Below are 21,352 nucleotides of genomic sequence, written 5' to 3'. Positions count from 1 at the left end.
GCTCTAGGCTAGAGTTATAAATTTGAGAATTAATTATCAGCATATAGAGTTTAAATGATACTAAAGCCATGAGACTAGATGAGATCACAAAGAGAGAGGGTGTAGATAGAAAAGAAAAGAGGTGCGAGGACCAAGGAGAAATCCAACACTAAGAATTTGAGGCATGGGCATGATCCAGCCAAGGAGATGAGATGGAGTGGCCAATCCCATCAGCGGGAGGAAAACTAGCAGAATGTGGTCAAAGCCAAGTGAAGAAAGCATTTTAAAGAGGAGGGATTATTTCCGGAATAGTTTTTGTTGGCAGGCTGTTCATAATCACACCTAGTAAGGAGAACACATTGTGTATGATCTGTTGTGTCATTATCACCCAAATAGAAATCATTTGGGGAACATCCAGTATTTCTTATTTTCCACACATTTCTGCACCTCCAGCATCACAACCGCTCTTATGGTTGTTTTCTCATCCCATGGAGATGTTATTAAGATCAGTGTGATTACAAATGGTAAATATTCTAATTCTCAGTCATGTGGGTTAATGAAGGAGCAGACTGATTATGAATCATTTGCTCAACTAGGCACTAAAAATTACTTCTATTTATTTTTAAATGTTGAATTCACACTGGATTATAGATAGGTCATATTCTGGGAACTCATGGGCACATTATAAAATGAAGCTGGTCTGTGAATATATTTATCATTAGAACGTGTAGATCACATTTTCTTACTAAACCACCTTCTATCTCCAATCCTGCCTAAGAAATCTGGCTTTCTCTCTTAAGAGATAAAGTGTTTTATTTACATCACCTTTCCTGATAAGAGGAGGGGAGAAGAAACAGATATAACTCATTGACAGCCTTGGGATATAGACATTCTGTCTCTGTTCCTTTTAGCTTTTACTGGACATCAGGCTGCCAGTCTAATAAGGCAGCAAAGAAAAGTAAACAGAAATAGAAAGCAGAATATATAGCAGTCTTCATCCCACTGGCAATAACCATAAATTTTCAAATGCAGTGTTGGCTACATCGTAAAAGGATTTTCATGGTCTGTTTGCATAGCTGTATTTTATTCCATTCTGAACTAATCTGGACTTTTTCAGAGATTCTTAGTGTACACCAATCTTATTTATCCTAAAAATCTTTTGCAAAACATTTCTCCAGCAAAGTGTGCTGTATATATGCCACGTGGCATCATCGTGCATACCAAAACTATAGTTTCTAATCTATAGTGAAGAACAGGTAGCATAATTCCTAGGAGCTGTGTTTTCACAGGTGTACGTTTTAGTTGTACTGAGACAGAACACTAACTATAAATGATAGGGGCTCATTTTGGTGGCTATGGGTAGCTTGTATCTTGCCTTGGCGCTGCTAACTAATCTTTCCCATTAAGCTGCCTGGCCTGCAAACCCATGTGCACCTGTCTCAACGCCTTGGTCTGTTTTACAGCCTTTTTCTGGCACTATCTAATGAAAGCTATTAAAAGAAAATGTTTCCTTTCCATTACAACAGCAGCAAAAATTTCAAGAATGAAGTCACAAAAATATTGTACCACAGGTCCCTTCTTAATAGTAAGTCTGAAAGCAGCACCAGACCATCATCTCGTGTCAAAGAGCATAGTTTCTGAAACCAAAGTTTCTTTATACTTAACATGTAAATGTGATTATTATCATAAAATATTAAGGTAAAATATAAGGCAAACACAATTTCTTAATGCCAGTTAGTGCTTTTTTTTTAATGTATTTATTCATTTATTTTTGGCTGCATTGGGTCTTTGTTGCTACACGCGAGCTTTCTCTAGTTGCGGTGAGCGGGGGCTACTCTTCTTTGCGGTGCGCGGGCTTCTCATTGTGGTGGCTTCTCCTGTTGCAGAGCATGGGCTCTAGGTGCATGGACTTCAGTAATTGTGGCACACGGGCTTCAGTAGTTGTGACTCGCAGGCTCTAGAGCGCGGGCTCAGTAGTTGTGGCGCACGGGCTCAGTTGCTCCGCGGCATGTGGGATCCTCCCGGACCAGGGCTCGAACCGGTATCCCCTGGATTGGCAGGCATATTCTTAACCACTGCGCCACCAGGGAAGTCCCCCAGTTAGTGCTTTGATTGGCATGATTGTTCAGTTATATTTATATCTTATGCTTCTGTATGAACCATTCTTTCCTATTAAACTGTAAACCCTAAAGTTTAGGAACCAAGCTATCTTTAGCTCAGTTTTATATAGTCTAGCACAGGGTCATATGGGAGAGATATAGTTATTCTTTGACATTTTCAAATATAATTATTAGAAATATTTATTTACTAAAACAGCCACCTGGTACAAGCCCACTGTGATCATATTTTGAGGGGAGAGGAAGGGAGAAAACAATGGAATATCTATGGTCACTACTCACTTAAGGATATCTAGATCCACTTCATAGATAATATTTCAAGTTTTTTTAATATAGAAACAGAAATAAGACATTACCATAACAAGTACCAGCAGCTTTCACTACCCCTTCCATCATCCAATTTTCCCCCCAGCTTAATAAACATAGCACACCCATCTCTGCTGCCACATCCTAAATTCTCAGTAGATTTCGATGGGCCCCAAGTGAAGATCTCAGACTCAGGCCTGCCAGCCAGTTGAACTCCAAATGGGTAGAACCTTTAATAGCCCCACTTGTTTTTCACACCAGGACTCACAGAAAATTCCTAAAAAGCTAATGGTTGGTCACTGGCCAAAGGAAGGATCTTTCCAGCATTTATAATTTTCATTTAATTGAAATAAACTTAAAATTTCCTAACCACTTGGTGTCATCACCCCCTTTTTTTTAGGTACAGAGCAGTTGCCTCCTGGAGTCGTGTTCAGGGAATTGGGATTCCCTTGGTCACAGCCATTGAGATTGTCTCCATCTGGATCCTTTCTTTTATCCTGGCCATCCCCGAAGCAATCGGCTTCGTCATGGTGCCCTTTGAATACAAGGGTGAACAGCACAAAACCTGTATGCTCAATGCCACGTCAAAATTCATGGAGGTATGAAAAGTTTAAAGGAAATTAACTGGGGAGGGGAGAAGGTCTTCATTTACCATCACCAAGATTTGTTGCTATCTCTATGCTGCCGAGTGTGGTTTACTCTGTTAGTTCAGTCAAATATTCTTTAATTGCATGAAAAGCAGATGTTAAACCAGGGCTTAGCTTCTTGAATAAAACAACTATTTTGTTTTCACTCTTGTATTATAGCACAACTGTAGACACAACTATTGCTCTGCACCAAACAACTCAGAATTCTGAAACCGATTTACTAAGAAAGAGAGATTGATGTGTATGCATGTAGTGCTATTTGTTTTGATAATAAGGAGTACAGCACAATTTCCATCTGACAGACACGCTGATGCTTATTTGATGTTACTTGGGGAAATGCACATTGCTCACACAGTTTTTAAAGACAGACTTACTAATTCAAAGTAGGAAGTCATTCTCATGTGTGCTTATGTTAGTACAGATTCTGTCTAATATATAAATAATTTTCTAAAATTTTTATTTTATTTGGATTCTTTTCTCTTTTTAAAAAAATACTTATTTTTGGCTGCATTGGGTCTTCATTGCTGCACACGGGCTTTCTCTAGGTGCAGAGAGCAGGGGCTACTCTTCGTTGTGGTGCGCAGGCTTCTCGTTGCAGTGGCTTCTCTTGCTGCGGAGCATGGGCTCTAGGCGCGCGGGCTTCAGTAGTTGTGGCACGTGGGCTCAGCAGTTGTGGCTCACAGGCTTAGTTGCTCCGCGGCATGTGGGATCTTCCTGCACCAGGGCTTGAACCCGTGTCCCCTGCACTGGCAGGCGGATTCTTAACCACTGTGCCACCAGGGAAGCCCCAAGTAATATACATTTGCAGAACTTTTTAAAAAAGCATTTTAGTGTAACAAATCCAATCGTTGCTTAATACACCTGACCGCATTAATGTTTCTGAAAAGCTTAATTACGTAACTGAGAGTATTAGGAACACATTTAAAATGCACATTTCCTCTGCAAAACTAGTCACATGTAGAACGAGGAGGAAAACCAAGAATAACTATTTCTCTTAAATCAGCATAATTTAGTACTTTGATGTAAGTTTCATGCAGTTCAGATTCCACATTTAATCATTTACAGACCTCTTAAGGTATGTTTTCCTTCCATGGAAAATTCACACAATTAGTGGTTTTACAGTTGACCAGTTATCCTGCTTGGAAATTCTTGTTTCAAATTAAAAGTGCTCGTGAACACAGCCAAACTAGCAACCTTAAAATTAAAGTCTTCTGCTGATCCACTGACTTTTTTATGAAGTCAACCTCCACAGTGAAAAGCAAAGTAGTAGAAGGCTATCAGAATTTGGGCGGTGTGAATAAGCAATCTAGAAAACCCTGACTAAAGCATTAGAGAGAAGAGGCTCAACATAAGAAGGAACTCACTGGGAATTTCCTGGCGGTCCAGTGATTAGCACTCACGGAAGTCATGGGTTCAATCCCTGGTCAAGGAACTAAGATCCCGCAAGCCGCGCAGTGTGGCCAAAAAAAAAAAAAGAGGAACTTACTGACCATTCCAGCTGGACAAAATGAAATGGGTTTCTTCACAAGGATGCATATCCTTTCTAGAGGTGAAGCTAAGAGTAGCTGCCCTTCAGGCTGGCGGGAGCGTTGTGGCTGGCGGGCGCCCGGAGGGTTGCAGTATAGGGTATGAGTTTGAACTGATGATTTTGAAGATTTCATTCCAAGTCTAAAGTTTTAGGATTCTCTTTCCCCTCCTGTTCTTTTTCTCTAATGTGATTCCCCCTCTTTTTCCACTCTTTCCTCCTCAACTTTGCTCTAACCTAGACTGGAGGGAGGTCCCTCCCCACCCTTGCTGGTGACATCAGTTCAAAAGAAATGTGTGACCCCATTCTCAACAGGCCTCTACCATGGAAGGGGCAGGGAACTCCATCCAGTCCCCTCCAGGTAGGGTCAGCTTCCAGACCCTCCGCAGCTGCTTCTAGGCAGTCACACCCAGCCAGCAATGCACCCAGAAGAAGGGGGTACAAAGGAAGGGGGTCCTCCAAGGAGTGTTTGTGTTGCACTTAAATGAAGAGAGAGTCCTTCTGATTTTTTGTTTGTTTTTTTAAGTTCAGTACTAAAATCTTTCTACAGTGTGATGTGAATAGGAATATATTTATATAAACAGATTTGAATAAACCAACTCCTTTGGGAGTCTGCACTTAACCTGAGGCTAGAATTCAGAGGTTTGTAAACTTGAATGGAAAGGAAATTACATGTTTATTTTCACTAACTTCTAACTGAAATTTTCCTTCTAATATGAAAGTAGGCAACAAACCACAGTAGTATTTAGCAGTACCATGATTTTTTCACTAATAGAAATAACAGACATTTCATACCACATAACAGTTGTATAATCTCGAAATATCATTTACATTCATCATTGCTTCTACATTCTGATAGAGCCACCATTAGATCTGTGATTTAATTTGTTAATAAACACATATATTACTACATCAGAACTTTCTTTTTCATATTTTGATATCTGTGTTTGGATGTAATTGGTTTCCATTGTAATCTTACATATTTTATTTCATGCACATAAGAGTATTATTCTTCAGAAAGAATTATAGTCTACACCAGAAGGCGATCTATGGCATAAAAATATTTAAGAACCCCTGCCCAGAACTTCTTTTCCTCAGGAACCATTTACAGAATATTTTAATAGACATGTTATAAATGCAGCCCACTGGGCCTCTTTCTATATTCAGAAACTCTCCAGTTTTTCACAGAGCAGTGTGATTATTTTTTACTGTGGGAACTGAGATATTACAGGAGGCTGTGTTATCCTTAGTAAATAAACAATCTGGAGAAACAGCATAAGAAAAGGAACAGCATTTCTTCCCAAGCTGGTGATTAATTTAGTGGGACGAAGAATTTAGATGTAATTTTCTAATTTCCATTCTTATTGGGTATTATATTTTCTCTTTCAAGAACTCATAAAACTGAGTAATCCTGGTATTTACAAATCCTGTCCTCAGGGAGATAATGCTCAGTATGCCTTCAGATAAACTACACGGCCTCAATAGTTTCCAGGTGGTAAGTATTAAAAGAGAGCGAGAAAGGGCACAGTTATTGATGGATCAAACTGGCTGGCTGCGAGGTCACATAGCAGACATACCAGACAAAGGGTTAATGCCCAGTAACCGGAACTCCACAGATAAGCCATTCATAACCCTCAGTTTCCAAACTAGATAGGCACATTAAGTACACTCTAACCACAATAGTCAGAAGTGAACCAGGCACTAGCAAAATGTTGAGAATCACCAACAAAGATAAGAGTCTGTATGTCTCAAAATCATGTTTTATGAGCTTTGGAAGGGAGCTCTTTTTATTGATTAGGGCTCTTGCCCTGTGTAATTAAAACCAACTTCAGTTTATTCAAAATATCTTTGTTGGGATAATTTTTAAAATTTATTTTATTGAAGTATAGTCGATTTACAATGTTGTGTTAATTTCTGCTGTACAGCAAAGTGATTCAGTTATCCATATATATACACTCTTTTTCATATTCTTTTCCATTATGTTTGATCACAGGATATTGAATATAGTTCCCTGTGCTGTACAGTAGGACCTTATTGCTTATCCATTCTATATATAATAGTTTGCATCTGCTAATCCCAAACTCCTAATCCATCCCTCCCTCCCCTCCCTTGATAACCACAAGTCTGTTCTCTATGTCTGTGAATCTGTTTCTGTTTCATAGATAAGTTCATTTGTATCATATTTTAGATTCCACATGTGAGATCATATGATATTTGTCTTTCTCTTTCGGACTTACTTTACTTAGTATGATAATCTCTAGGTCCATCCTTGTTGCTGCAAATGGCATTATTTCATTCTCTTTATGGCTGAGCAATATTCCATTGTATATTCATCTGTCAATGGACATTTAGGTTGCTTCTATGTCTTGGCTATGGTGAATAGCGCTGTTTGTCAGGACAATTTTTAATGCAATTTCTTTGCGTGCTATTATAAAGCCAAGATAATGTCTGGAGTTTCCAATTTTGTTGTTTTGACTACCACCTCCAAGCCCATTACCACAACCAGAGAGCATGAATATACAAACATATCTGCAAGCGTGAAAATGTTGAAGCCATCAGAGGTGCTGTACAGCTAATTTTCATTATAATGCTCCTCTTCCTCTCTCCCTTCTCTTCTCTTTGCAGTTCTACCAAGATGTTAAGGACTGGTGGCTGTTTGGGTTCTACTTCTGCATGCCCCTGGTGTGCACTGCAATCTTCTACACCCTCATGACTTGTGAGATGCTAAACAGAAGGAACGGCAGCCTGAGAATCGCCCTCAGTGAACACCTGAAACAGGTAAATCTAATAAGATCGTGAAGATGTGGCTAACACTGTTTTGTCCTTGACAACAAAAGGCCTATGAATACTATATTTCGCAGATTTAGCCTGATTTCCTAAATATAAAAATACTGTCAGGGCTTCCCTGGTGGTGCAGTGGTTGGGAGTCCGCCTGCCAATGCAGGGGACACGGGTTCGTGCCCCGGTCCGGGAGGATCCCACGTGCCGTGGAGCGGCTGGGCCCGTGAGCCAAGGCCGCTGGGCCTGCGTGTCTGGGAGAGGCCGCAACAGTGAGAGGCCCGCGTACAGCAAAAAAAAAAAAAAAATACTGTCTTGTTTGTCTGTATGGTGGCCCTGCGGGCAGGGCCCAAACAGAGAGAAACTATTCATTTATTTTGCCTAGAGTGTATCAAACATGCGTGTTTGTGATTAGCAGTACGTTGAACTGGGGTTGGAATTGTGCCAGGACAAAAAAAGAAGTATATGACTTTCTCCACGGGCAGGCTTTGCAGTCTTGTTGTGGAAATAAAACACAAACATGAAATAATTGGAAAATAGAATCACAAGTTGTGGTAAAAAGTAGCCTTTGCTATAGAAAGCCAAGGAGGATATGAGTAAAGTCATGGAGAAATTGTATGAGGGGGATTGAACTGTTCATGGAGGATAAATGGGTTCCATGGGGAAGAAGAGGAGGACAGGGGGCATTTCAGGTGGGTGGACAGGGGTCTAGTAGAACACAGCATGGGCACCATGCATTTGGGGAACTGGAAAAAAAAAGATGGACCTCATTAGAGCAACATCTAAGGTAAGACTCATGATAGGAAACGGGATTGGGTACATAAGAAGCCACATTTTGGAGGGCTCAAAGTTCTAGAAGAAATCTGAACATGTCATTAGGACGCTACTGGTCCTTCCCAGGCAGAAAACAGAACAGATAAAACTGTGATGCTTATATTTGCTGGCTCTGTGACACTGGGAAAATTTCTTGATCTCTCTGAACTTCTAGTTCTTCAGAAAATGTATATATTAATACCTGCACTTTTCTGTACAAATACCAACTTAATTTTGAGTCTTAAAAATTTTAAATGAAATGTATATAATAATACATCAAAGGGATGACCTAATACATGTGCGGTGTCTAATAGAACCCAACTCATAGCTTAGTCAGAAAATGTTGATATATATTAATTCAAAGAGTAAAACTAGGACTATGGGTAAGTTTTCAGTTTCAACAGACAAGTATATAAGGATGATGAACCACACCAAAAGTTAATGTGAGTTGTTGATGGAGCCTGGAAATCTGCCCTGTATGATGACCATACAACAAGCATCATTCTTCATTGGCAACACTTTTCAGCTAGAGGACGGATTTTTTTTGAGCGTCAGCTCCCTATCTGTAAATTGGACATAATAATATATGAATCAGTGTTATTATGAGAATCAAAGGAATTAATGTGCATACACATACTTTATAAAATCTAACATGTTATACAAATGGTAGCTATTATCTTTTATTATAATTTAACAGGAAAATTATCTTGAGAAACTTTAGTATGACATCATCCAGGCATGAATGTTTCAAGTACTCCAGATGTGAAACATATTAAGCAATTATTATGGCTCATTCTTGCAATGAAGATAACTAATTAGAATAGATTTGTGAAAAACAGTGCTTTAAAATGTTGATTTTTGCACAAGCACCACGATTGAGCCTATTTAAGCTACGAGTGGCAACTGCTCTAAAAATAATTGAATGGGGATTGGGAGCGGTAATAAGATGCTGCTGCTTCACATTTTCATAGCATTTTTTAAAGAGCATTTCCATGTCCTTTTGGTATTTGATTCCTCCAAACACCCTGTGAGATAAACTGGACAGGCATTACCCTTATTATACAGGTGTTTAAGAGATTGACTCAACCAAATGGAGATCAGAACCCAAGACTTGGTCCCCATGCAATAGATATTCCCTCGTGTCTCACTCAAAGCTAGAGCAGGTTCTAACAGCAGGAGAGCAAGCCTGGCTGGAAGGCCTTCAAGTGGGATGGCAGGGAAGCTAGCTCAGAGTGAAAGACCCTGCCACCCTGTCCAATAATCAATATGGCTTTTGGTCTTGCTTCTTGTGTGGTTTTCTCAAATTTCTCTTCATTATACCAACAATACCTTTTATTGGTTAGGGATTGTGTTTGGATGCTGGTAGCAGAAAACCCAAAATAACAGGGAGGAGACCAAGTAGGGGTTTATTTTTCTCCCATGGCAAGAAGTTCAGATGTCATTGGCTCAGTGGTCAAGGAACTCAGAAGCCAGGGTTCTGCTGGTGTACTGACCTTTCCATTTTTATTGGAAGACAGCCGCTATAGCTCTACCATTATATCTTCTATCCAGGCACAAGAAAGGGAAGAACACTGATCACATTAGTGTGTGTGCGCCAAAGGAGTATACCCCACGTTTTTTTTGGCCACGGCCCGTGGCATGTGGGATCTTAGTTCCCCCACCAGGGAATGAACCCGTGTCCCATGCACTGGAAGAGCAGAGTCTTAACCACTGGACCACGAGGGAAGTCCTATCCCCCACTTTTAAGTAACTTTTCCAGAAACTCCACACAACGATTTCTACTTAATGTAATTGGTAAGAACTACGCAGGTGAGGAGGCCAGGCTCCCGTGCTGCCATGACAAAATCAAGGAAAACAGAAGAATGGATATTGATTAACCAAACATCAGACTGTCATGGCAACGTATTAATATTACCTTTTAAAAAGTTATCCTCTTTGAGGATGTGCACAGGGGATGTAACCTCTCCCCAATACCCTCCTTTTCTATTTTTCTGGGCACACTGTCTTTCTGTGTATACAAAATTGGCCCTTTAAAATGATCCCCCATTCCTGTAGATTAATAAATAAAGGAATCCTTTATTTCTCTCAATCATCGTTCAGTTTATACATTCTCTGAAGTCATAGCCCAGCTAACTAGCCAGCTAACTCTGAAAGATTAAAGAACTCCCAGTTCTTGGGACTAGAGCCACAATTTGTGACAACTGCCCTGAAATCTTTTTAAATGGCTCTATTAATCATGTGGGTTTATTGTAGGCTTCCCATACTTAACACTATATGCTTCAGGTTGAACCAGCATTACCCTTCCAAACCCTGTTTTCAATCAGTTTTATTTTGACATTAAGTGATTCCAGTTACAGACAAGTTGCATTTTACATTCCCAGTGGGGCTTCCAAACGCACGCCCTGTAATACTCAAGTACAATGCACACAAATGACTGGTTGCAGATAATTCTTAACCTATGGTTTTGCTGATCCTATGCAGACCGCAAAGCATGTAAACCTGCCATTGGAGTCAAGCCAGGGTCAACATGTCCCAGTTTTTCTAATCGTCATTGCTGATAATCCTTTATCCTCATCCCTCTATTTGTAAACAATATATCCTTGGAAACTACATGCCCATGTCATTAATGAAAGAATTTTAAAAGCAAAAAAATCCCAATGCCAGGTTTCTCCAAGATCAAGAAATGGAGAAAACACGTTGTTCTTCCCTTTTCTTTTCTGTTTCCTACTCCTGTTTTGTTTTCCAAATATCTTTTTAGACTTGTCCTTTTTTTCCCCCCATGCTGCACGGCTTGCAGGATCTTAGTTCCCCAACCAGGGATTGAACCCAGCCCTCGGCAGTGAAAGTACACAATCCTAACCACTGGACCACCAGGGAATTCCCTAGATTTGTCCATTTTTTATCATGCTAGGGTCAGTCACCTTGACTGCCATGCTGTCATTAATGCTGAATTAACTGCTATTGAGACTTTTAACTAACCCTCACCCCACATATTCAACATACACACACACACAGACCCAGCCATGGTATTGACTCAACCCCAGCCAGTCTCCACCTCTGCCCACCATCGAACCTCTGTCTTGGCCCTGTTGACCAGCCTGAGACCAACATCCTTCCTGGCAGCTGCCCCAAAAGAATCACTAGCAGCTCCTTGCTTAGAAATTAGACTCCAAATGTTTTCTTTTTCTTTTCTTTTTGTTTTTTTTTTTCTGGCCACACTGTGCTGTGTGAAGGATCTTAGTTCCCCAACCAGGGATGGAACCTGTGCCCCCTGCAGTGGAAGCACAGAGTCCTACATACTGGATCTCCAGGGAATTCCCTGGACTCCAAATCTTGAAGAGGTGGAGGCATGGTGAGGGGCAGGCTGCTCTGGCATTTCTTCCATTTACTCTTCCCCAATTTACTACTTCCTTTTGTGTAGCTCTTTCCTCTAGTAGAGAAACACTAAACTTATTGTCTTTTTTTTTTTTTTTTCTCATTTTCCTTTAGCGTCGAGAAGTGGCAAAAACAGTTTTCTGTTTGGTCGTAATTTTCGCTCTGTGCTGGTTCCCTCTTCATTTAAGCCGTATTTTGAAGAAAACCGTGTATGATGAAATGGACACGAACCGATGTGAATTACTTAGGTATGATCCTCTGTACTCAGGAGGAAACTGGAGTTTCTCTGATTTCATATTTATAAGACTTTTACAAAACCACCTACTCTACATTTTCAATAGCCCTGAAAATTAAAACTGCAAAGTTGATTGTTTTTCTTTAGCTGACATAGCCCACAAATGATCTCAAAAATTTGCGCAAGCCATATCAGTAATTTTGCTGCTCCCCTCCTGGGGCTGTGCATAATAGTTTGGGTTAACCAAGTGCTGGGTATATGTGTAAATGTTCTGCAGAACTGAAATTACCATTTAATCAAGGACTTAAGGGCTTCCCTGGTGGCGCAGTGGTTGGGAGTCCGCCTGCCGATGCAGGGGACGTGGGTTCGTGCCCCGGTCCGGAAGGATCCCACATGCCGCGGAGCAGCTGGGCCCGTGGCCCATGGCTGCTGGGCCTGCGCGTCCGGGGCCTGTGCTCCGCGGCGGGAGAGGCCACGGCGGTGGGAGGCCCGCGTACCGAAGAAAAAAAAAACAAAAACAGAAAAAACAAGGACTTAAAAAAAAAAAAATTCTGACTGCCACCTATAAGAAATGGCTTCTGGGCAAGAAAAATGCTTATTCTAGAGATAAATGCTAGTTGGCAGATTTGAAAACATGTTCTAATCTATCTCCTCTATTTTCTTTTGCTCTAGTTTCTTGCTGCTCATGGATTACATCGGTATTAACTTGGCAACCATGAATTCATGTATAAACCCAATAGCTCTATATTTTGTGAGCAAGAAATTTAAAAATTGTTTCCAGGTAAGACGTTTTGCAAGCATTTTTTAACAACAACCAAATGAGTATATTAAGTAACCAACAGGCATGGTTCATTCCAGTTGTAAATATCACTTTCACTAGCTGTACTTTTCAGTAGAGAAGTGAAAAATCACATTTTGTTACCCAGAAAGAGGGTCAAGTTGTCAGCATAACAGAAAAGCAATATCTATTCAGACAACAACATATTCAGAGGTTAAAGCAAAAAGAGCTAACTTAATAACATGCCAATTTAGTGTCCTGCTTTAAAAAGAAATACTCCAACTTGAGCTCTAGGCCAACAGAATAGATAAAACTTATTCATGATCTCAACAAAACATAAACTCATTGTTAAGAAATCTCTTGCTAAACGCTATTTAATAGTACACTTAATAATAGCCTTTTCAAGGAAAGTAAATGTTTATGGATCTGAACTAATGTAATTTAATTCGAAATCAATTTCCTTCCGTTCTTCAAAGTTCCCCATAGCTAAGCCAACCCATGTCCTCCCAAAGCTCCAAGCACTTCTTATTGAGGTGTCATTTTTCCAGTTCCTAGAATGATTTTAGCATAAAGTTAATCCTAACTGGATTCTGTTATCTTTGGCCAGGATGTTTAACTTCAGTTTATGGTACGTATTAGAAAGAGTAGCATAGAGTTCAAGGGTGCAGGATCTGGAAGCCAACAATCTCGATTTAGATCACAGCTCTGCACTAGCTAACTGTCTTATCAGTTCCAAGTGGTACCCCTCCTGCTTCCTCAGTTTGCTCATCTGTAAAATCAGATGCTCACTGTATCTATCTCATAAGGTGGAATGCAGTGGGTTAATATATGTTAAGTGCTTGAGACAACAGAGTGCTCAGTACGAGCTTCTTATTATTAGGGATAGAAGAGAGGAAAAACACAAGCGACTGCCCTTGTGGAACTTATAATCTAAAAGGAAACAGACAAATATTTTTTAAAAAATCATAGAAATCGATGAAACCTGGTGTGGAAGTTCTTGTTGCCATACTTTTGAAGTCTAGTGGGTCATGTTTACAAGTCATGAAATGCCCTAAGAAAGATTCTGCCCTAAGAAAGATTGACTAAAATGCAGGTCATAACAGACACATGATGTAATCTGGAGTTAATATCAGTTTCTAATTAGTTTACACATTAACTAGAGGGGAAGGGAAAAAATCAAGGTGCAAACCCTCAGACATTAAACACAGTTTTGACTGATCTTCATAAAAAGGCAGCATACTCAGGCGGAAGAGCCCAATAGAGAGAGTCCTGGGTTCTAAGTTCAGTTCTGCCTCTTATTATCCTCTCTAAGCCTCCCTCTTCTCATTCATAAAATGAGGAAAAGAGCACCTACCCCCAAAAGCTGTTAAGAGCATCAGGTGAGGTGGCCAATGCAGAGAGCCAAGTAGGTGGTACACACTGAAGAAATGCCAGGCCGGAGACTTCCCTGGTGGTCCAGTGGCTAAGGCTCCACACTCCCAATGCAGGGGGCCTGGGTTCAACTCCTGTTTGGGGAACTAGTTCCCACATGCCGCAACTGAAAGATCCTGTGTGCCGCAACTAAGACCCAGCACAACCAAATAAACAGATATTTTTTTTTAAATAATAATGATTTTTAAAAACACTTTAAAAAATGAAATGCCAGGACCCTCCCAGCCCTTTCCACTCATGCCCACCCCAAATCATTGAACACTCTCCCTCCACCAACACTGCCTTCCCTTCCTCTTTGACTTGGTGAATAAATTAAAACAAGAAACAAGGGATCTGTTGCTTTGCACTAGAATAAACTGTTTAACTTCTCCCTAGAGGTTACAAACTCCCTACCCTACATTACTAGTAAGGCTCACACTCTGTCCTCAAATGCCTACAGACATTCACCCCTTGTTGGTAGGCCTCCACGTTCTAGAGGGAATAGGTTGGTGGCCTCATCTTTTTTTTTTTTTTTAATTACTTTTGGCTGCGTTGGGTCTTCATTGCTGAGCGTGGGCTTTCTCTAGTTGCAGTGAGCGGGAGCTGCTCTTCGTTGTGGTGCGCGGGCTTCTCATTGCAGTGACCTCTCTTGTTGCAGAGCACGGGCTCTAGGTGCATAGGCTCAGTAGTTGTGGCGCACAGGCTTAGCTGCTCCACGGAATGTGGGACCTTCCCAGACCAGGGCTCGAACCCATGTGCCCTGCATTGGCAGGCATATTCTTAACCACTGTGCCACCAGGGAAGCCCTGGTAGCCTCGTCTTAATTCGAGTCTATTCCTTCTCCCAGTCTTGCCTCTGCTGCTGCTGTTACCAGTCCAAGAGTCTGATGACCTCAGTCCCCATGAATGGAACAAGCATCCAATGGAAGAACCATGAACAAAACAACCATAACACAGAGAGGAGCAGCCACAAGGACAGTATAAACTAAACATCTTAAGGAACATTCATCAATATACTTCAAATACTATTGGAGAAAAAAAAAAATCAACACAACAACTGCATCTCCAGAAATCTCTTCTTCCATCCTTCTCCCATAACTCAGTACCACCCCCTGGAAAAATGTTTTCCAAAACATTGAAGGGTTGACTGGTTTATACCCACAAATTCAACGAATCTTACTTTGATTTATCTAATTTACATATTCTGCATATATATATATATTCAGCCCTAAAAAATGGTGGGAGTTGGTGGGGGAAAGGAGATTGTTCAGTTAAACCAGAAGGATATACACTATCTTTGCATGAAAATAGAGTTTTCGAGTACGTGGCTAGCTTTCATGGCGGTTCTGTAGAACGTTCCGTAAGAACTGGTCACCATGAAAAGCTTAGAAATTATAACAAGGTTTTCTATTTTTTTAAAGTAATTTTGTTTTTCTGGCCAAACATGGTATGGGTTTAAGTCTCCTTTATTTGAAATGTCATTCAGTGCCAGTATTTTTTAACTGCATAGTTGCCTATACAAATGATGATTTGAGCTTATTTACATATATTTTGCCCCCCAAAAAGAAGAAGACATAAAATGGACTTCAGGTGAGCAATTAGGTTAATGTTTCTCATGTCACTGGCTTATTTTTAAAACATAAATTCTCAAGCTGCAAGAGCTTACAAGAACTTAAAGCACAGACCAATATCCACATTTGGCAGTTTAATAGCTGCTATTCAAACAACTTTTAAGAATCTATATTTTCTTTTTTAATGGTGTTTCATTACAGGAGACCTTGTGCATATTTTTATGTTAAATTTAAAAATAATGCTTGAATGAAATAGTTCTATTTTTCATGAGCCCAGTTTTTTTAATGGAAGCATGTTATGTAAAATCAATATATACTAAAATTTAAATGTATGTGTCATTTAACTATGCCCAAGACTTTCAGTGCAATGCACAGAAGTCCAAAGCACAGCCAGGAGAAAGGGACTGAGTATTTTTAGAAGATTAGGAAATTTTCATTGAGGTTTATTTTTGGTTTTAGTAACATGTATACGTGTGTATATGTATGCAAATGTACATACATATATACATATATATGTATACAAATCACCTCATAGTCTCTTGATTGCTTTTAAAATGTTAACTGGCAGTAAGACTTTTTTGGTCATTCCCTTTTTCACATAGGAATATAGGAAACATAATTTCAAAGAGGCCAGCTGAGTTTATCACGTCAGTGAAATATAATTGCCACCATGAACTTAAGGTTCTCTGGATTTCCAGTATGCACCTAAACACCTCCCTCACCCCAACTCCTCACATAGTCACCATTTCAAGAGGCCCACAGTGATTTCTGCTGGGCGTTTTCCACGATGTTTACAGACTGTGAGTACAGCAGAAAATCTTTTACTGTGTGTATGTAAACATATATATATATATATATATAAACAACCATACAGTTCTTTTAGCCAATTTTTCTGTGATTGTCTCTATGGAATGCACTCGTGGGTGTGGTATTTGCACGTGGTGGGACGGTTGTATGGACTTCATGTAATCTAATACTAATGCCCAGCAGTTGTGCCAAAGCACACACTCTAAGTGGAATCTAGGTAGATGTTCCTCTCGACAACCAGCCTCAGTCAGTTTTAATCTGTCTGTGTTCATAAATCTTGTGACAGTGTTACTATTACAAATGGAACGTGGCAGGCAGCATGAAAAAGGATGAGCCATGGGTAGACAATGGGGTTTTGTTTCGTTGGCTGGTTGGTTAGGAAAAAGCAGTATTTGGGGTTATATTTTTTTCCTGTGCTGGAGCAAAAGTCATTAACATTTGAAGTATTATATTGTCCCAGTTCCCAACTCAGCGTGGTGATGAGACTGACAAGTGGGCAGATGTTTCTATCAGACTTCGCCAGAAAGATTGCTGATAATAAATTAGCTCAGCCGATTCTTTGGGCTGTATTTTAGCACAGTCATGTATAAAATGATATCAGATTCCAGCCATCCAATTGCAGGGCTCCTTTACGTGTTAGCAGTCAAATTCCATTAGCCCACTGGTGTGTCACATGCAGTGATATATCCCTATAATGTAAGCCATATGTTCACACCATTTTGTTTAGACAGATGTCTTTTTTTAAAGATGCTTTGTCTCTTGCATATTAAAAATGCATTTCACAAGTTCAAAAAGTCATAGATTTCTGAATAACCACACAGGCTTCCATGTGCATTTTGTTTATGGACCAGTAAGTGACCGTGGTTGACTAGTAGGAATATTTCCAATTTCTACCTTTATCACATCTTTTCAAGTATATCTGTAGAAATGAGCCAGAAGCCAAGGCCCTGCACTGGCAGTGGCCCATAAATGTAAAATAAAAGTTTACAGAAGCCTTGCAGGTGTCTCTTCATTTGTATATAGTTCTATGTAGGAAACGTTTGTTACACAATACCTATCGCAAACCTCTGCCTAGTAATAGCCAGGTGAGCAGTTTTACTTTCAAACAGATGCTTCCTAATTGTACTCTACTCTCAACCAACTTTGCTGTATTGAACACTTAACTCTCCCATTCATTCCTTCCTTCATCTTTCCTGCAAATTTTACTGAGCATCTGCTATGCACCAGGAGTTCTCCTAGGTATTGGGGATATAGCAGGGAACAAAACAGGCAAAATGCCTGCTCTCGTGGAGCTTGTGTTCTAGAAGAAGGAGTTGGACAATAAACAATTAGGATCAATAAACAATGTGTCAGGTGGATACCTGGAGGAAAGACTCATCTACATACAACTGCTTATTTGACATTTCCAACTGGAGGACTAATAGACTTACTATATCTGAAACTAAGGTCCTGATATCCTTCTAACCTGTGCTGCTGTAATATTCCTCTGCTCATGTATTAGTCAAGGTTCTCCAGAGAAACAGAACCAATAGGATAGATAGATGAATAGATAGATAGATACATACATACATACATACGTAGAAGATTCTCTGTGAGAATTGGCTCACATGATTATGGAGGCTGAGATATGTATGCCATGATGTGCCATCTACAAGCTAGAGAACCAGGAAAGCCAGGAATATAATTCAGTCCAAATGCTAAAGCCTGAAGAACAAGGGAGCTGCTGGTATAACTCCCAGTCTGAGGTCAAAAGCCTGAGAACCGTGAACAGCTCGCTGGTGTTAAGTCCCAGGGTCCAAAGGCCAGAGGACCAGAAGCACCAGTGTCCACAGGCAGGAGAAGATGGATGTCCCAGCCCAAGAAGAGACAGAGGAAATTCATCCTTCCTCCTCCTTTTGTTCTTTCCAGGCCATCTACTGATGGGTGATGCCTGCCCATGCTGGTGAGAGCAGATCTGCTTTACTCAGTCTCCTGATTCAAATGCTAATCTCTTCCAGAAACCCTCACAGACACGCCCAGAAAGAATATATTCCTAGCTACAGGGTGTCTGTCCCTTAGCCCAGCCAAGTTACACAGAAAATGAACCATCACAGCCCATCTTTTGAGGTGTCAGGGCAAAAGTCCTGTCCCACTTCTTTCTCTCACAGCTTATACCCAACTTCTCAATAAATTGTGACAGGTGCATCCTCAAACTACCTCCAGAATCTGACCCTCCCTCTCCCTCCCTCTTTTTCTCCCCCCTGCCGCCGCCACACACACATACCTCCCACCTCCCCTTTCTGAGCCACCAACATCTCTTGCCAGGATAACTGCAATCAGATCCTACATGCCTACTTGTTTCCAGCCTTGGAAACACCATACTCTAACTGGAGCCTCTCTCTCAACCCCCGTAAGTGGTCTAAAGGTGTTCACATTTCCAAGCTAGGCTGATCAGCAACCCCTAGGGAGTTTTCTACTAACAACTATAGTAGGAAAGAGCCCTTTCTCACTGTTGCAAGCCTGGGAGGGTGGGCATTGTGCAGAAAGTCAGTCTAGAGTGTAACAGAGATGAAAAAGCACATTTAAGTCCCTGGGTCTAGTTTGCCCTGCTGCTTTTCCGTGGCTTGAGTAAGCCAATGAACACATTTACCTTTGTGCCCATGCTAGTTAAATTTGGTTTTCTGTTGCTTACAATCACATGGTCTAAGAACATCTCATCTAAGTTATTTTTATTTATCTCTTCTTATTGCTGTTGTTTAAATTAATAGACTATGTTTTTTAGAGTAGTTTTAGGTTTACAAAAAAAATTGATTGAAAAGTCCAGAGAGTTCCCATATGCCCTCTTTTCCCTGCTTCCTCATACACAGTCCCCCGTATTCTCTACCCCTTGTATTAGTGTGGTGTATTTGATGAACCGATATTGATACGGTATTATTAACTAAAGTCCGTAGTTTACATTAGGGTTCGCTCCTTGTGTTGTACATTCAATGGGTTTTGACAAATGGAGAGTGACAGTTAATCTACCATTATAGTATCATTCAGAATAGTTTCACTGCCCTAAAAATCCCCTGTGCTCCACCTTCCCTTCCCTCCTCCCCTCCCTCTTGATTTATCTTTTCACTCAACACAGATGTAGCAACAGCATATTACCCTGTGCTAGTTGCTGGGAATGTAAAACCTGATGTATAAATAAATACATGCACTGAAGTGCTTAGTGGTGAATCTGTAGCCAACAGCATCGGGGACGATAATAGCACAAAGGCAAAAGCAGTCAAAATTCTTTAAACTTCAGCGAGGGACATCAACGAGCACAGTGTGAGGGCTCTTGCTTCTACAGTTCTTATTTTAGCCAATGTAATCATGTCACTGCTGAGACAATGGCATTACAAAAAGCAATATAGCATTGTCTCTACATTAGGAGCTTTTTAAAAGTCTGTAAATACACGTTATTCACCATCCAAAAATAAACCCACCCAGAAAATTTTAAATTATTACAGTAGCGAAACAAATTGGAGATTAAGTCCGAGAAACAGCCAAGACACATGTGAATCTTTCACTCGTCTATTACCTCTATTGTTATTTTTAGTAGTATTGTTAGTCCATGAGAGTATATTAAACACTGTATATGTGTAGCGTGAAGAAAATGCAGTCAGTCTTCCAAAACCTTTCTAGGTTTTGGCCTGAAATTCTGATTCCTTTGTCTATAACATAACCTAGCACAGTACTGTACTTATTGATTTTTCTCCATACTTTAAACAAGCAAAGTTCAATCAAGGTACAAGTCCACCACATGCAGTTGCTCTTTTCTGAAATTCCAATGGAGTCTTCACATTGAAAAATCCCAGTGTTTTTTAATAATCCTACATTAGAGAAGCTTCTGTCACACTCTTCTCTAAGTAGTAACAAAGAAAAACCAGCATCTATATTTGGTCCTCACTGATACTTCTACTTTCTTGTTTCTAAAACTGAAAGGAGACAGGCCACAGCTCTTAGAATCAGGGAATAATCAAGAACTGAAAATAACATTATAACTGCAAAGCCAGCTTTCCCCATGAAGCATGCTAACAGAGTTCACTTTTGATTTGATGAAGCCAGAAGTCCTAATATCTCATGGATTCCCAAGCTTTTAGCATCAATAATATTCAGTTGATTCCGTGTTTCTTCCTGGGATGTAATAAATTAGGAACAGCAATGCCACCCTAGATAGAATCAGAAGCGTCATGAATCTTCCTAAGGGAATGTAGAGAACTCCACAGATTTTTCCTTTTTGGTCCTAATCCACACAGTCTCCTTACCTAATTTATGTACATGGAACTGATCATCTTTTATTTGAATTTGATTCCATGACAGTGGATGCAACTGTGTGCTTGGTGTTGTGTGACAGATTTGTCCCAGATGGGAGAGAGTACTGGACGCTGCCCAGACTATGTAGTATCACGTGATCAGCCAAACCACAGGCCCCAGGCACCTACAAGGCACAGCTTGTCTCCCTCCATTGACATAAGTTTTTACAGAATAAGCCATTTCTCCATGACATATACCTCTCTATTTCTCTCAGAGTATGACAATTGGGATTCACTACAATTAAACTCTTGTCTTTTAAAGGATCCTGAAATGAGAAAATCTACTAAATGCGATCAAGTAAGGGGAACATATGTGCCTTTTTAGGCTTTTCAGGGCAAACATTTGCGCACAATGAAAATTTGATCTCCCAGGTCCAGTCTTTTCTCTATTTTAGGCAGCCCAATGGGGTTAGGCCTGGATCACTCACTCTCAATCAAACCCCTCTTGGAAGGGATGGAATTCTGCTGACCAGCTTAGGCCAAGAAGGGACAACTCCTGGAGCTGAAGTTGGGACAGGGTAGGGGGGAGTAACTTCCCCAAGGAAAACCCATGTGGCCTTAGTAAGGGGAAAGGAGGGACTTCTCTGGTGGTGCGGTGGTTAAGAATCTGCCTGCCAATGGAGGGGACACGGGTTTGAGCCCTGGTCTGGGAAGATCCCACATGCCGCGGAGCAACTAAGCCCGTGTGCC

General features: G+C 40.5%; 1 protein-coding gene across 1 annotated transcript in view; it reads left to right on the top strand.

Annotated features, from left to right (window-relative positions):
- EDNRA (endothelin receptor type A) overlaps positions 1-17,337 on the top strand; it is a 55,534-nt gene extending 38,197 nt beyond the window's left edge. The window contains exons 3-7 of the mRNA XM_024736223.1: positions 2,803-3,001; positions 7,200-7,352; positions 11,655-11,788; positions 12,448-12,556; positions 14,811-17,337. Coding sequence (XP_024591991.1) covers positions 2,803-3,001; positions 7,200-7,352; positions 11,655-11,788; positions 12,448-12,556; positions 14,811-14,951 — 736 coding nt within the window. The 3' untranslated portion in view covers positions 14,952-17,337. The remainder of the gene's footprint in view (positions 1-2,802; positions 3,002-7,199; positions 7,353-11,654; positions 11,789-12,447; positions 12,557-14,810) is intronic.
- The last annotated feature ends 4,015 nt before the right edge of the window (positions 17,338-21,352 follow it).

The sequence above is a fragment of the Neophocaena asiaeorientalis genome, unplaced genomic scaffold (assembly GCF_003031525.2).
Source record: "Neophocaena asiaeorientalis asiaeorientalis breed wild unplaced genomic scaffold, Neophocaena_asiaeorientalis_V1.1 scaffold7, whole genome shotgun sequence".
In the NCBI taxonomy this organism is placed as follows: Eukaryota; Metazoa; Chordata; class Mammalia; order Artiodactyla; family Phocoenidae; genus Neophocaena; species Neophocaena asiaeorientalis.
Note: the sequence above shows the minus strand (reverse complement) of the source record. Positions and strands in the feature narration are given on the sequence as shown.